This window comes from Pan troglodytes, chromosome 21 (genome assembly GCF_028858775.2).
Source record: "Pan troglodytes isolate AG18354 chromosome 21, NHGRI_mPanTro3-v2.0_pri, whole genome shotgun sequence".
Classification (NCBI taxonomy): Eukaryota; Metazoa; Chordata; class Mammalia; order Primates; family Hominidae; genus Pan; species Pan troglodytes.
In genome coordinates this window covers 6,600,148-6,616,474 of record NC_072419.2, presented here as the reverse complement: position 1 = coordinate 6,616,474, position 16,327 = coordinate 6,600,148, and the positions used below count along the sequence as shown (strand labels likewise).

Genomic DNA, 16,327 nt, shown 5'->3' with positions numbered 1-16,327 from the left:
CCCTTCCCCAACAATGTTCCATAAGCAAGAAGAAATTAGAGCTGTCATTAACCTTTCCCATCTCCATAGCTCACACCTCAGGATTGAGGTGTACCGAAACCCAAGGGGGTGGGGACATTGAAACTGCCTTTCCAAAATCATGACAGTAAAAGAAACCTGACATAGCTGACTCCGTCTTACTTCTGACCTCCAAGCTGTCCTTGTTCATTCCTAGGCACAGGCCAAGCTAACTGTGGGTAGAATTTGGTTTATAATTTAACCTTAAAGCAAGGATGATAATAGCCCTTCCCAAGACTAAAATGCCTTTGTAAAACTAATGAAAGCACACGAGGTTAGAATTATGGAAGGACCCTGAATTCTATTTTATTTATTTTATTTTTTTGAGATGGAGTTTCACTTCAACTGCAAATAAATGTTCATTCTCTCTCTCTCTCTCTCTCTGTCTGTCTTGCTCTGTCTCTCTCATATCTGGACCCATCCAGATAGTTCATTGTATCTACATTTTTTAAAGTCTCACCCTCGATTCAGGTGATTCTAAAGGGTAGCTAGGGTTGAAACGACTGAATTTTGTTTGTTGGCCTCTTTATTCTTTGGCTTTCCTGGCTGCACGTTTTCTTCATTTTGCTCAAACACAGCAGTCATTTGTCAGTCTTACATTGGTGCATGTGGTGCCTACAACTACAAATGGGTCCTTATCAAGTTCAGAGAATTGTTTATAGGCCACTCAAGACCAGCCAGAGTTTCAACACCATCCAAAGAACATGTTCTGGCAATATAGGTGACCAATTCCCTCTGACTTGACAAAGGAGAGCCAGTTTGGAATTTAATGAGGTTCTTTTCCTTACCAGTTAAGCCTCAGTAGAATCCTCATGACCTTTGGTTGAATTACATGGACACTTATTAAAGGCTCTCAATGGTCCCCCACTGTTCTAAGCACTGGACAGGACACCAAATAAGAATGTAGCATGGAGGAACTCAAGATGCTGACCATCTCATTGAGGAGACAGGGCATATTTGAATCTGGACCGTAAGTGCTACAGGACAATGATGGGGAAAAAACAGATCTCTGTGGAATGGTTGGAATGGTATCATAGAAAAAAGACTAGAGAAGATAGAATTTGGGCCAAGCCTTGAAAAGAGTATGGGTCGAATTCAGCTGGTGAAGGATGGTGAATTTCCAGACCTGTAGGATGATCTAATTACTCCCTACTCATAGAGTTGGAGTAATTAAGTCACAGGACCACTCTGAACAGAATGGACAGAGTGGAGGAGTAGCTGAGAGGTAAAGTTCCCGCAGGCAAGATGAAACCTTCCACCTTGACCCTTGGATGCCTGCAGGAGGAGGTGGACCTTAATTGGAGAAGCTTTAAAAAGCCCTAGTTTACAAAAGTAAGCTGTGGTGAGAAAAATTATAGCACCTGGTATTCCTGGGTGACACTATCTGGAAGGGGTGGGAGGAAAGGCTTACCAGGCTGTTAGAAATGTTCTGTATCTCTGTTACAGAGGTGGTTACACAGGCGTATACATTTACCAAATTCCATCCGACTTACACTTAAAATCAGTGCATTTTCGTGGGGCATGGTCGCAAGCCCCTGGGTCCTGTGGTCCTAGCTACTCCAAAGGCCAAGGTGGGAGGATTGCTTGAGCCCAAGAGTTCAAGGCTACAGTTAGCTATGATCACATTCCATTGCACTCTAGCCTGGGTGACAGTGTGAGACCCTCTCTGTAATTCATTCTGTGCATTTTATTGTCTATAAATTGTGTTTGAATTTTTTAAAAATTTTAAGTTGTATTTAAACAAAGAGAACCTATGGATTAAAAGACTTTAAAATAATAGCAACCAATGGAAATACATGACTGGAATTCTGATGCAAACACCCTATTAAAGAAATTTTTTAGAGACTATTGGAGATTGGGCACAGTAGCTCATGCCTGTAATTCCAGTACTTTCAGAGGCCAAGGTGGGTGGATAGCTTGAACCCAGCAGTTCGAGACTAGCCTGGGCAACATAGTGAAACCCATCTCTATTAAAAATACGAAAAAAAAAAAAAAAGAAGAAGCCAGGTGTGGTTTTGTACGTCTGTGGTCCCAGCTACTTGGGGGGCTGAGGTGGGAGGATTGATTAAGCCTGGGAGACAGGTTGCGGTGAGCAGAGATCACGCCACTGCACTCCAGCCTGGGTGACAGAGTGAGATGCCATATCAAAAAAAAAAAGACTATTGGAGAAATTTGAATACTGACAGGATTATGTGATAATCATACTTATCTTTTTTTAAGATTTGATAGTTTTAGCCTCAATGGTTTGCATTTTTTAGAGTTCTTTTAGGGACATATACTGAAATATTTATGGATGAAAATGATTGAATCTCTAGCTGTTGCTTCAAAATAATCCAGTGTGAGTGGGCAGAGGGAGTTATCAGAGAAACCAGATATTTTCTAATCATTGTTGAAGCTAGTAATGGGAAGACAGGAGTTTATTAAACTATTATCTACTTTTGTATCTGTTTTATGGTTTCAATAATAGTCAAAACTATCATGTATTTGCATTTAAAAAGTCATTGTTGGTTATTGAAGAGGAAAATCCTTCGTACAAGCATTTCTCTAAAAAGAGTGTTCTGGCGGCCAGGCACGGTGGCTCACACCTGTAATCCCAGAACTTTGGGAGGCCGAGGTAGGTAGGTGGATCACCTGAGGTCAGGAGTTCGTGACCAGCCTAGCCAACATAGTAAAATCCCGTCTCTACTAAAAATACAAAAAACAGCTGGGCGTGGTGGCGGGCGCTTGTAGTCCCAGCTACTCAGGAGGCTGGAGCAGGAGAATCACTTGAACCCGGGAGGTGGAGGTTGCAGTGAGCAGAGATCATGCCACTGCATTCCAGGCTGGGTGACAGAGCGAGACTCAATCTCAAAAAAAAAAGAGTGTTCTGGCATTCAGTGATTAACTAGTGAGACTTTTTGGAGGCCACTGCAATATTTTCTAAGTAATGATGAATGGACTTGGAGAAGGAAAAATGAAGATAAATGCCCTGCTTTATTTACTTTGCTTAAAAGAAGTCAAAGGCACATTAGGCATTTCATATTTGCAGTTAGGGGACATCAGGTCACATAGTGTTAAACGTTGTTTGGACCGCTGAATTCAGTATTGTGTGTATGTGTGTTGAGGAGGAAGTTGGAGTTGTAAAGGAATCGTCCAGGTAGCCCCCATGTCCCACAGCTAAAGGAGAAAGCATTGTGCTGTTGATTTGTGGACAAGGGACTGTTCACAGAATTAGGAAATGTGAGTTCTAGTTCAGATCTGTGGCCTGGGGCAAGTCCTGAACCTAGCTGGCCTTCAGAATCCTTAGCTGGAAGTATGAGAATTAAAAATTAGGTGATATCCCTTGAGGTCAGGAGTTTGAGGCCAGGCTAACCAACATGGTAAAACTCGGTCTCTACTAAAAATACAAAAATTAGCCAGGCATGGTTGTGCACACCTGTAGCCCCAGCTACTTGGGAGGCTGAGGCAGGAGAATCGCTTGAACCCGGGAGGTGGAGGTTGCAGTGAACTGAGATCGCGCCACAGCCCTCACTCCAGCCTGGGTGACAGAGCAAGACTCTGTTTAAAAAAAAAAAAAAAAAAAAAAAAAATTTAGATGATCTCTAATGCCTTACATTGAATTTTTTGCCAGCTCTCACTCTTTTACTATAGCGTCATTGTTTTAAACCAGTTTTCAAAGTGGGCCACCTGCATCAGTGATTCTTGTAGGTGGTGGGGAATGTCAGAAATGCCATCACTTGGCCCCCATCCCAGAACTGCAGAATGATCTTCTGGCAGCATGTGCCTGGGAATCTGCATTTTAGCCAATGTCACAGGTGATTCTTATGAAGAATAGAACTCAGAGCAGTTTTAGGGCTCGTTATTCGTTCTTTTTCTTCATATTGCCTCAAAATACAATCAACACTTAAGCTGCTTTTCTTCTAAGAATCTAAGAGATTTCAGAGCTTTACTTTGAAAGGGATAAAGTTGTAATCACCTGACACTGTGAGTAGATTTAAATGTTTAATTTTTGTTAGTAATTTATAAAGTATAATTTAGGAAATACTAGAGACAAAAAGAAAAAAGTTATAGTAGCCTGTGACTCTTTAGCCTTAGCAAAGCAGTGTTAAATGGGTTTCCTGTATATCCTTCCATGATTTTTCTAATACATATATATGTAAATATAATTATTTACTAATGCCAGTAGGCAGCAATGAGAACAAAACCTCTTTTGTATTTTTTTTCCCCATGAGTCAAACATAAGACTTCAGATTCAGATCAATTCTGGTGTGCTATAAGGCAGGCCTTTCCTACAAGGGGTGGAGAGGCCAGCCTTTCTTCTCTTGGTGGGAATGGCCTGAGCTGTGTTGTGGGGCAGGCCGCTGATTTGTGTGATGTATCATTAGAGGGAATAAGCCCATTGATCTTTTCTAGTTTCCGTTAAACTTGAACTGAGAGGCCAGGCACGGGGGCTCACACCTCTAACCCCAGCACTTTGGGAGGCTGAGGCGGGTGGATCTCCTGAGGTCAGGAGTTCGAGTCCAACCTGGCCAACATGGTGAAACCGAGTCTCTACTAAAAATACAAAAATTAGCTAGGCATGGTGGCACTTGCCTGTAGCCCCAGCTACTCGGGAGGCTGAGGCAGGAGAATTGCTTAAACCGGGAAGGCGCATGTTGCAGTGAGCCAAGATCGCACCACTGCACTGTAGCCTAGCAACAGAGTAAGACTCTGTCTCGAAAGAAAAAAAACTTGAACGGAGACAAAAATTAAAAATAAGGCCAGGCGTGGTGGCTCATGCCTATAATCCCAACGCTTTGGGAGGTCAAGGCGGGCAGATTTCCTGAGGTCACAAGTTCAAGACCAGCCTGGCCAACATGGTAAAACCCCGTCTCTACTAACAATACAAAAATTAGCCAGGCATGGTGGCAGGTGCCCATAATCCCAGCTACTCGGGAGGCTGAGGCACAAGAATCTCTTGAAACAAGAAGGCAGAGGTTGCGGTGAGCCAGGATTGCTCCACTGCACTCCAGCCTGGGCAACAGCACAAGACAAGACACTCTCTCAATTAAAATAAAAAATTATTTACCAAAGTAGGTTTATTTTATCCGTATTATTGTATGACCTATTTTTAATACACATCATGCTCATCTATGTTAATATTCTCCTATATCAAGATTTGTAATGGCCATATAGAATTCCTTTGTATAAATATACCAGTGCTTATATGGTTGTTTCTTACAAGCAGACTGTCTGCCTCTTTTTACTGTTTTAAACATGGAAACAATAGCCTTCTGTATCTTTTTGTACATCCTTAGGATAAAACTTTTAGACAATTAAGTGAAATAATTTTTCATTTTTAAAAGTGATTTTGAACACAGTTAACCCATATTCACTATAGAAAAAATGGCAAATCCAAGGAAATTTTTTTTTTTTTTTTATTAGAGTCTCGCTCTGCCGCCCAGGCTGGAGTGCAGTGGGACGATCTTGGCTCACTGCAACCTCTGCCTCCCGGGTTCAAGTGATTCTCCTACCTCAGCCTCCCGAGCAGCTCTGGATTACAGGCACTCACCACCATGCCCAGCTAATTTTTGTATTTTTGTAGAGATGGAGTTTCACCATGTTGGCCAGGCTGGTCTCAAACTCCTGACCTCAAGTAATCTACCTGCCTCAGCCTCCCAAAGTGCTGGAATTACAGGCAGGAGCCACCACACCCAGCCTAATCCAGGGAAAAATTAAAACTACCATAGCTGTTTCATTTAGCACAGTCAGATAACTTATTGTGTGTGTGTGTGTGTGTGTGTGTGTGGGGGGGGGGGGGGGGTAATGTATTTTAATAGGATCACACAATACATGGAATTTTATTATCTGCTTTTTTCAATTAACCATATATTACAAACATTTTTCCACATCACCCACATTGAAAATTCTACAATATATCTGTAAACCAAAAATAAAATTCTAAGCCCCCTAACCAACGGAATAGATCCCTCCTGTCAGCCAGGGGATTCCATAGTAAACCTGAAAAACTAGTTCAGGCCATGATGGGAAGGAGGTGTCAAACATGCCTCATTATACCCTCCTCCCTTTGGAATTCAGGCACAACTGACCAGCATTAACATTAAAACAGAAATCTTAGGAGTGACAAACAGACTCTTTATAGCAATAAGATAACAAATTCCAACCTGACTCTCCTATAGCATCACATGACAGCAGACCCTAAAAGAAATTGAAGTATTTTACCCTAAAATATATTTCTTCGATGTATTTTGTCTTTTTTTGTTTTGTTTCTTTTGTTTTCTTGAGATGGAGTCTCACTCTGTCACTCTGTCACCCAGGCTGGAGTGCAATGGCACAATCTAGGCACTACAACCTCCACCTCCTGGGTTCAAGCCATTCTCCTGCCTCAGCCTCCCAAGTAGCTGGGACTACAGGCACCCCCCACCATGCCTGGCTAATTTTTGTATTTTTAGTAGAGACGGGGTTTCACCGTGTTGACCAGGCTGGTCTCGAACTCTTGACCTCAGGTGATCCACCTGCCTTGGCCTCCCAAAGTGCTGGGGTTACAGGCATGAGCCACTGCTCCCGGCCTCTTCGATGTATATTGAAATGGCCCTGCAAGGCTGTCTCTTGTGGGGAATATCTACATTATGTAGAGAATCCCCTTACCTGTCCAGGCCTTTTCCTGATCAGGAGAGATTCAGAGTCTGGTACCTATTTAGGTCTGAAAAGAGACATTTACCATCTATATAGAGGTCTGAAAAGAGACGTTTACCATCTACGTAGATGAAGCCTGCTACCTGGAGGCTTCATCTACATAATAAGAACCTTGGTCTTCACAACCCCTTATCTTAACCCAGACACTCCTTTCTGTTGATTCCAGGCCTTTAGATAATAAGTTAACTTTTTCAACCATTTGCCAATCAGAGTATCTTTGAATCTACCGAAGACCTGGAAGCCCACACTTATTTGAGTTCTTCCACCTTTCTAAACTAGTGTATACCTTACATGCATTGATTTGTGTTTGCCTGTAACTTCTAGTCCACTAAAGTGTACAAAATTAAGCTGTAACCCAGCCACCTTGGGCACATGTTGTCAGGACCTCGTGAGATTGTGCTTTTGGCCTTGGTCATTCATACTTGGCTCAGAGTAAACCTCTTTTTTTACAGAGTTTGACTCTTTTCATTGACATATCTGTATACATTAATTACAAAATGTTATTTAATCCAAATTGCTTCGGTCAGTATACAGATTTTAAGTGGCTAACATATACAAAAGCACTCTAGTAGATTTGTTAAGAGAAAGTTGATCAGAACTGTTTGATGCCCTCAAAATATTTACCATCTACAAGGGAGTCTAAAACCATCATACAAGTCATCTTGTACATTATATCACAGATCCCAGGAGAAGGTACAGAAGATGGGCTGTGAGAGTTCAGGGCAAGAACATTGTTAGTGAAGGAGATCAGGGAAGGGCCTGAAGAGGCAGTGATGGGAGGGTGCGGCTGTGTGAAGATGGGGGAAGAAAGGTATTCCAGGTAGTAGAAGGGCATAAGCTGAGGCATGCTGCCGGGAAACAAGAGACCTGCATCTCTATACAGCGAGTACTGGCACTTAATGGGATGCAGTCCCTGTCCCAGTAAGGACGACAGGAGGAGTGGGAAATGAAGTTGGGGGGTCAGCCAGTACCAGGTTATGGATAGTTTAGAATCTCTGGCTCTGCAGTGTGGACTACATTTCCTGAGCAGTGGGTGCTTTTTAGGCGTTGTCACATTTTGTTTTAGCTGGAATAATGATGGCATTGGAGCTGGCTGGGAGTAATGCTCTGAAGCGTTGTGCCAGAGTGGAAACAGTAATGGAAGAGGGGCAGTAAGAATGCTACTTCCGTGACTAGAAACCAAGGCTACGATGGTAGCAGCCAAAACAGAGAAAAGGAGAGGTGCTGTGGAGTTAGAATGGCAAGGCTCGGCAGTCTGCCCATGCTCATGAAATCAGGAAGGCTGGAGAGTCAAAGGGGCTTCTGAGGTTTGGTGGCTGGGATAATAGGCCCATTTTAAATTATGAATGGCAAGAATTGTTTTTTTTTAAGCCTGCTTTTTCAGTCCTAGCATCACACACTGTGTACCTTTCTTTTTCCTGATAGGCAATTATTTGGGATATACCTGTAAGTGTGGAGGCCTTCAGTCAGGAAGTCCCTTAAGCTCCCAGACATCCCAGCCTGAGCAAGAAGTGGGGACCTCAGAAGGAAAGCCAATCAGCAGCCTGGATGCCTTCCCCACTCAGGAAGGTACGCTGTCTCCAGTGAACCTGACAGACGACCAGATCGCCGCTGGCCTCTATGGTAACTTTTCTCACTCACAGTCATTGGCATCAGGATTCTAGGGCCAGCATTGCCAGCATTCCAATTTAATGTCAATGTACCTTTTAAATTGACCTGGAAGAAAGTTAATATCGTTATTCGGAAGGTAGGCCCAGAATATCTTTAAATAAGGTTACCAAAGAGGCCGGGCATGGTGGCTCACACCTGTGATCCCAGCACTTTGGGAGGCCAAGGCAGGCAGATCACTTGAGGCCAGGAGTTCGAGACCAGCCTGGCCAACATGGTGAAACCCCGTCTCTACTAAAAAATACAAAAATTAGCCGGGCATGGTGGTGCACACCTGTAGTCCCAGCTACTCTGGCAGCTGAGGTGGGAGAATCACTTGAACCTGGGAGGTGGAGGTTGCAGTGAGCTGAGATCACGCCACTGCACTCCAGCCTGGGTGACAGAGAGAGACCCTGTCTCAAAATTACCAAAGAAAGAAAGCTGTACAAGAAAGCTTACAAATTATGATATTTATGATATTACAAATTATGAAATATTTTAAATAGCATTTTATTCACGTTCTGGCAGGCATAAGTTTTTTCAGGTTATCTCAGCTGAAGAAAAATAATAATCCCTGTTTAGTACGTAAATGGTCCTTGAGGCTCGTGAGACACGACATCACTTTATAAGCAATAAAGCCGGATACAAATGTCAATTTTCACTGGCTTTGTTATGTCTGGAAGTACTAATTGATTTTTTTCCCATGTGAAGAATGTTATTAATGGAACTTGGAATTATTTTCTTTGCATGCACACACTTTCCCATTGAATTTTGTGGAAACTTCTCACATATATATGCCAAGATCTACATTTACATGCATGAGAAAAGAACTGTACAGGAAAAAAGATCATTTAACATGTATGGGTGTGAGTTTTCATTTTTATGGCCTTGACTTTTTCACAGCATGTACAAACAATGAAAGTACACTGAAGTCCATCATGAAGAAGAAAGATGGTAACAAAGATTCAAATGGCGCAAAAAAGAATCTTCAGTTTGTTGGCATTAATGGAGGGTAAGGAAAGATGGTGGTTCTAGAGGCTAATGCTGTCAGTCTCCTTTGCCTCCTGCCTAAGTCACATTTCAAGGTGCCTAGTCGGGGAAGCGGCCACAGCGCAGTGATGAAAGATTCCCTCCTCAGAAAGGCAGAAAGGTGCATTTGGGCTTTTCTTTCCTCCTCTGGTGCTGTCTTTAAGGATTTGTCACTCTCTTAAGGATACCTGATGAAGCTGAGCGGTTTACATCTCACCTCTGATCTGAAAGAAATAGTCTTCAGTGAACGCAGCAGGGTTCCTGCACTGTGTTGGACAACTTGTACTTACCTATATGAGAACTCACAATTGAGCAGAAAAAGACTGAGAGCATCACTCTCTGGGCCAACGATCATCATCTTTTCCTTCAAAATGTGTCCTTTTGCTTAGCTCTCCATGTTTATGACCCAAATTGTAGGGCCTTTCACAATTGATAACCACATCACCAGTTTGCTTTCTAAATACAATGGTTATTGTTTGTTCCTTCTCTTTCCATTGGCCCACGTACATAGTTAAGCCCCTTTGTTGTCCTACAATTGAATCAAATCAATGAATTGATACATGGCCCCCACAAGAAAGAAATAATACAAAGTGTACCATTAGGGTTTAACCTTATGGTGCCTGTTTTCCAAATCTAGAAGTTTTATTCAGTGATAATGGCCAGGAGATTTTGGAGGGCATACACCAGAAAAACTATTGATTGCCTATGTAATCTATTCACCTTGATACTGGGAGAATTAATAGGATGAAATAGGAAGAAATGGGGTGGGGGGGGGGACAAAAAGTTAGCACCTACCGATCTGTTTTCCATAAAGTATGTTTTCTCTTGATTTATACTAAGCCGGAGATGCCATTATTTTCTTTAACAAGTGTTACATGATACCAATTGGTTATATGATACCGATTACCAATTTAAGTTAGAGTCCATTCAAAACCACCAGGCATTTAAATAGACCTTACTTTGAACTTCTAAGTGCAGGATCTAAAACCACTAGTGAAATTTCTGGAGTCAATTAGCAAATCCCTTCATAGAAATTTCTATCACTGGGTCTTCGTGAGCACACCTTGCATCTCCTGAAATCCCAATTGCCACCTAGGTATGAAACAACTTCAAGTGATGATTCCAGCTCAGATGAAAGCTCTTCTTCTGAGTCAGATGACGAGTGTGATGTCATTGAGTAGCCTCTTGAAGAAGAGGAGGAGGAGGAGGATGAAGACACTCGGGGAATGGCAGAAGGGCACCATGCAGTTAATATTGAAGGTTTGAAGTCTGCCAGGGTGGAAGATGAAATGCAGGTTCAAGAATGTGAACCTGAGAAGGTGGAAATCAGAGAGAGGTGTGGTACATTCCCCTTCCCTCCCTTGCCCCTCCCACATTTAATGTACTTTGGCAATAGGGTTGGCCAGTTCAGAGCTTTTGTAATTAAATGTTTGCTTTTATCTGTTCCTCAGAGGTATACACATCTTGAGATACTAATATATACAAGTGCAGAGTATTGCAACTCTTAGATCTCTTATGGTAGAATGGCCTGATAACCTAATCACCCTTGTTTTCTGAAACCTTAACTCTGCTATATAATTTAACATATGGAACCACAATCCACTAAAACTTCCATTGTTTGAACACCTTACCTTATATTTAAAGACATTTTAATTTTTTGGTGGCCAGCCTACTGTAAGATTTCAGATTTTATGTTTAGCCATTTATCTTGATACAGGATCATTGTGTGGGTGAGGCCTCAGCCAAAGATCACATATACTGTAAAGATGATGCATATCACTTACATGTTTGTATTTTGTTACACATTGAATGATCAGGAATACCACAAGAATGGAGTTGGGTGTATCATAAATAGTAGCTGAAAAACACTCTGGTTGGCTGAAACATGTGCCTCAAAATGTAAGTTTTCAAGACCATTAGATAAGGATTTGATGCTCATAAAATAGAGAGTAGAAAAGGTGGAAACTTCAGTATGGTTCTTCACTATGTGAAATAGAAATAGAACATTTCACAAAACTTACCTCTATTTAATTTGGCAAATGAAAGTTTAACTGCATTAACACAAGGTAAGTGTTTTTAGTTTATATTTCCAAGTGTTTCACATGGCTTTTTAACAGCTTTGACATGTAATTTATATACCATATGTCATTTTTTTACTCTTCATATGGGTTAAACACTTGAGTCACCAAATGTGGGTTCAGATGTGTGGTTTACTGGTCAGCACAATGGATATATGGTAATTTGTGGAAAGTCAAGGCAAGAGGATCGCTTGAGCACAGGAGTTTGAGACTAGCCTGGACAACATAGTAAGACCTACATCCCTACAAAAATATCAATTACCTGGGCATGGTGTCACATGCCAGCTGCTCTGGAGGATAAGGTGGGAGGATCACTTGAACCCTGGAGATTGAGGCTGCAGTGAGCCAGTGCACTCCAGTCTGGGTGACAGAGCAAGACCCTGTCTCAGAAAAAAAGTAATTTGGGTCTCCTTCAACCCCCTTAAGATTAAAAATATTTTTTAAAAACTTAGAACAGGTTGGGCACAGTGGCTCACACCCATAATCCCAATACTTTGGGAGGCTGAGGCAGGCAGGCAGATAGCTTGAGCCCAAGAGTTCGAGACCAGCCTGGGCAACATGGTGAAACCCTGTCTCTACAAATACAAAGCCGGGTGCGGTGGCACACACGTGTAATCCCAGTTACTTGGGAAGCTGAGGTAGGAAGATTGCTTGAGGCTGGGACAGCAAAACTACAGTGAGCCATGATTGCACCACTGCACTCCAGCCTGGGCAACAGAGTGAGACCTTGTCTCAAAAAAAAAAAAAAAAAAAAAAAAGCAAACTTAAAATGGCAAAAAAAAATCTTTAAATGTTATTCCAGAATGTCATAAAGGCCAATTGGTGAAGCCGAATGTCACCCTCCCAAACAAGGCCTCAATCTCTGGCTGGAGGTGTTGGCTCTGCACAGTGGACGTAACCCTTAGACCCCTAAGGATTTCTGTGCTGCCTACACCCAAGCACCTTGTGCCATAATGACCTGCCTAGGCTGGCTTGGGGCCACTTGCCTTTTAAAAATATATTTTTAAAAGTTGAAGCTGCGCACAGTGTCCCACACCTGTAATCCCAGCACTTTGGGAAGCCGAGGCAGGTGGATCACCTGAGGTCAGGAGTTCAAAACCAGCCTGGCCAACATAGTGAAACCCCGTCTCTACTAAAAATACAAAAATTAGCTGGGCCTGGTGGTGCACACCTGTAGTCCCAGCTACTAGGGAGGCTGAGGCAGGAGGATTGCTTGAATCCAGGAGGTGGAGGTTGCAGTGAGCCAATATCATGCCACTGCACTCCAGCCTGTGCGACAGAGCATGACCCTGTCTCAAAAAAAAAATTATATATTTGGGTTGAAATAAAAATGATTTTCTTCTTGTGACCAATCGTAACTTGTTTTTTCTCCTTTCAGGTATGAATTAAGTGAAAAGATGTTGTCTGCATGCAACTTACTGAAAAATACTATAAATGACCCCAAAGCTTTGACCAGCAAAGATATGGTGAGTCTGACCTGCAAACACCATCCCCAGTGTGTACAAAGTGCATGAGTGGGTTCATTGTCAAGGCCAGCTGTAGGCTGCCCGAGTTGTTGCTTGCATGCTTTTCTCCTGAACTGTTTCCAGCATGAGTGGGCTGGGTGAACATCATGTGGTCTTGCTCCCTGAATCACACTGCCAGTGTTTCCTTGAGGCCCAACTTCGGACATCCTTTACCCACCCTGGACTTTTCCTGGGGTGGAGGCATCTGTGAGGCATACACTTGCAGACAGAAAGGAGGGCTAATTGCAGTCAGTCGTCATCTTTCTACATATTTCATTTGTATTTATAGAACAGTAAGATCCAGGGAGCAGCATCCAAGAATTTTTTTTTTTTAAGTTAGCATATGTTTTTAAAAGAAACCTATCTGAGCCAAGGTCAGCATTCCTTTCAGTTATGAAACTGTATGTTATGCTCTGATGTGGAATGCAGGCGGCCACTATTTTTAAACATAAAAATAACCGCACTTGTCATCTCGCAGTCTAAGAAATTCAGAGCAAACAGCAAAGAGTTTGTGGTTGCCTTAGTGATCATGAGTGGTACAACATAGGACACAAGTATTTCTATGGCAATGGTTAATCTGACACCATGGCCAAGAATGACATATTCTCATGTGTCAAAGTTATGTGCACATTCTTTCATAGGCCAGACTAACCCACTGGTTGACAGCTGTCTTTTTTATTAGTGCATTGAGAAAATGTAGGATCCCCTAAGGATACCGAAATGCACAGATACTCAAGTCCCTTATGTAAAATGGTGTAGTATTTGCATATAAACTATGCATATACTTTAAATTCTGCCATATATTTTAAATCATTTCTATATCATAATACCTAATACAGGGCCAGGTGCAGTGGCTGACACCTATGATCCCAACACTTCGGGAGGCCGATGCAGGCCGATCACATGAGGTCTGGAGTTCGAGACGAGCTTAGCCAACATGGTGAAACCCTGTCTCTACTAAAAATACAAAAAGTTAGCCAGGCATGGTGGTACACTCCTGTAATCCCAGCTACTCGGGAGTCTGAGGCTGGAGAATTGCTTGCACCCGGGAGGTGATGGTTGCAGTGAGCCAAGATTGCACCTCTGCACTCACGCCTGGGTGACAGAGTGAGACTCCGTCTGAAAAAAAGCCTGGAGTGCAGTGGCGTGATCTGGGCTCACTGCAAGCTCCGCCTCCCGGATTCGGGCCATTCTCCTGCCTCACCCTCCCAAGTAGCTGGGACTACAGGCGTCCACCACAACGCCCGGCTAATTTTTTTGTATTTTTAGTAGAGACCGGGTTTCACCGTGTTAGTCAGGATGGTCTCGATCTCCTGACCTCGTGGTCCGCCCATCTTGGCCTCCCAAAGTTCTGGGATTACAGGCATGAGCCACCATGCCTCCCAAAGTGCTGGGATTACAGGCATGACCCACCGCGCCTGGCCTCAAAAACTTAACACAATGTAAATGCTATATAAATAGTTGTTATACTGTATTGTTTTGTATTACATATTTTTAAAATATTTTCACTCTGCCAGTGGTTGAATCTATGGAAATGGAACCTGTAGATACAGAGGGCCAGCTGTACTAAATAAAATTGCTGGTCAAGTCCAGGCACAGTGGCTCACACCTGTAATCCCAGCACTTTGAGAGGCCAAGGCAGTGGATCACTTGAGCCCAGGAGTTCAGTTTGAGACCAGCCTGGGCAACATGGCAAAACCCTGTCTCTACAAAAATTAGCCAGGTATGATGGCATGTACCCATGGTCCTAGCTACTTGGGAGGCTGAGGCAAGAAGATAGCTGGAGGCCCAGGAAGTTGAGGCTGCAGTGCTCCATCATCATGCCACTGCACTCCAGCCTGGGAGACAGTGACACCCTCTCAAAAAAAAAAAAAAAATTCCTAGTCAAGGGGAAACATAGAACTACATATTGAAATTCTTGGATTTGTATTCATGAAAATACCTGGCTATACCCTGGTCAGTAGTAAAACCATAAAATCTCACTGCAGTGTCAGTATTTCCCATCAGGTTTAACCTAAACTTAAAACTGGTGCCTTGTAACCCCAGATTTTATAGCCATAGTACACTTTTCTTTCACTGTTCTCAAAATACTAGGTTACCTGGCCTTTGGGAAGGATTCTGTTTTCCTGCATCCTCCAAATTGCCGAGCATGGTGTCATCCACACACACTGTGATGGGTACATCTTTTTAATTGAATTTTCATTTGGTGTGACAGTGTTTAAAGTATTGTGTTGTAAAAGTAGTGGACGAGTGAACACAATGCCAGGGCTAGATAATCATGTCAGGACACCAGTTATTTAGCAGTAATAGAATTAGGATGACCAGAACACATAATTTCCCTTCTTTCAGTGTGACAACTCCAAAGAAACAGGAATCTGAATATATACAGAAAAAAAAGGACACTTTTCAAGTGACCCAAAATGTGATTGAAATGGTTAAAACTAAATAATCAGTAGCAGGATGATAAAGAGATGGAAGCTCTATAATCCCAACTCTACCTTTTCTACAGAAAGAGGACTTCTTGGGTTCTGGTGCTTTTGACATAGGCTGTCTTTGGTATATTTTTAAACTTTTAAAGAGTAAGCACAGCAGAAATGAATATTAAACTCATGAAGGCCCATTGAAAAGACACTGTAGTCATCCTCATCACCAGTACTGACCGCTCAGTCTCCACTGAGCTTCACGTGACCCAGGGTTGAGTTGATCATCCACAAAGCAAGTGCCTTCTTCATGTGTCCGCAGCCTAAGGAAGTCAGAGTGGAGCTGATGAGAGAATGAAATTAGTTCCAGACGGGCTTCCCTTTTATTTTCCCTTTCCATGGTTGAACAGTTGTATTTGGGATTGGGGTGGGAATTGGGTTGGCTATACACGTACAGTCTCCCAACCTAGTGCTGTGCTGAGGAGTTGAAGGAGGTGAGTTTGGTCTGGATAGGAAGGAAGCAGCATAATTCAGTGTAGGCTAGTTAATTTCTTCCTAATTTCTATGAAAATTGTTTGCAAGGCCAGTATGATTACATAATATTAATAGCTTAATACATGGAGCCAAGCCTGAGTGTTTATTCTCATCACAAAAACTATGAAAGCATGGTATTATCCAATTTTTCAGATGAGGAAACGGAAGCAGAATAACTTCCCTAGGGTCATAAAGCTTTTAGGTAGCAGAGCCTGCATTTGAAACTCAGTGGTCTGGCTCCAGAGCCTCTGCTTCTGCACGGTGCTGTCTGGTCTCCTTTATAGACATTAGAATCTACATGTCATTTAAAATCAGGAGAAATGTCCCAGTTTGGTGTTTGAAGCTTCTCTTAGGGCTGTTGGTTTTTGAGAGCAGATTCTAA

The 16,327-nt window shown here is 42.5% G+C and overlaps 1 protein-coding gene across 1 annotated transcript in view; it reads left to right on the top strand.

The window, feature by feature from the left end:
• The window catches only part of LOC735365 (KN motif and ankyrin repeat domain-containing protein 1-like), a 96,046-nt gene that overhangs the window by 71,797 nt on the left and 7,922 nt on the right, over positions 1-16,327 (top strand). Inside the window, 4 exon segments of the mRNA XM_063802972.1 lie at positions 8,158-8,355; positions 9,283-9,391; positions 10,505-10,744; positions 12,865-12,952. Coding sequence (XP_063659042.1) covers positions 8,158-8,355; positions 9,283-9,391; positions 10,505-10,744; positions 12,865-12,952 — 635 coding nt within the window.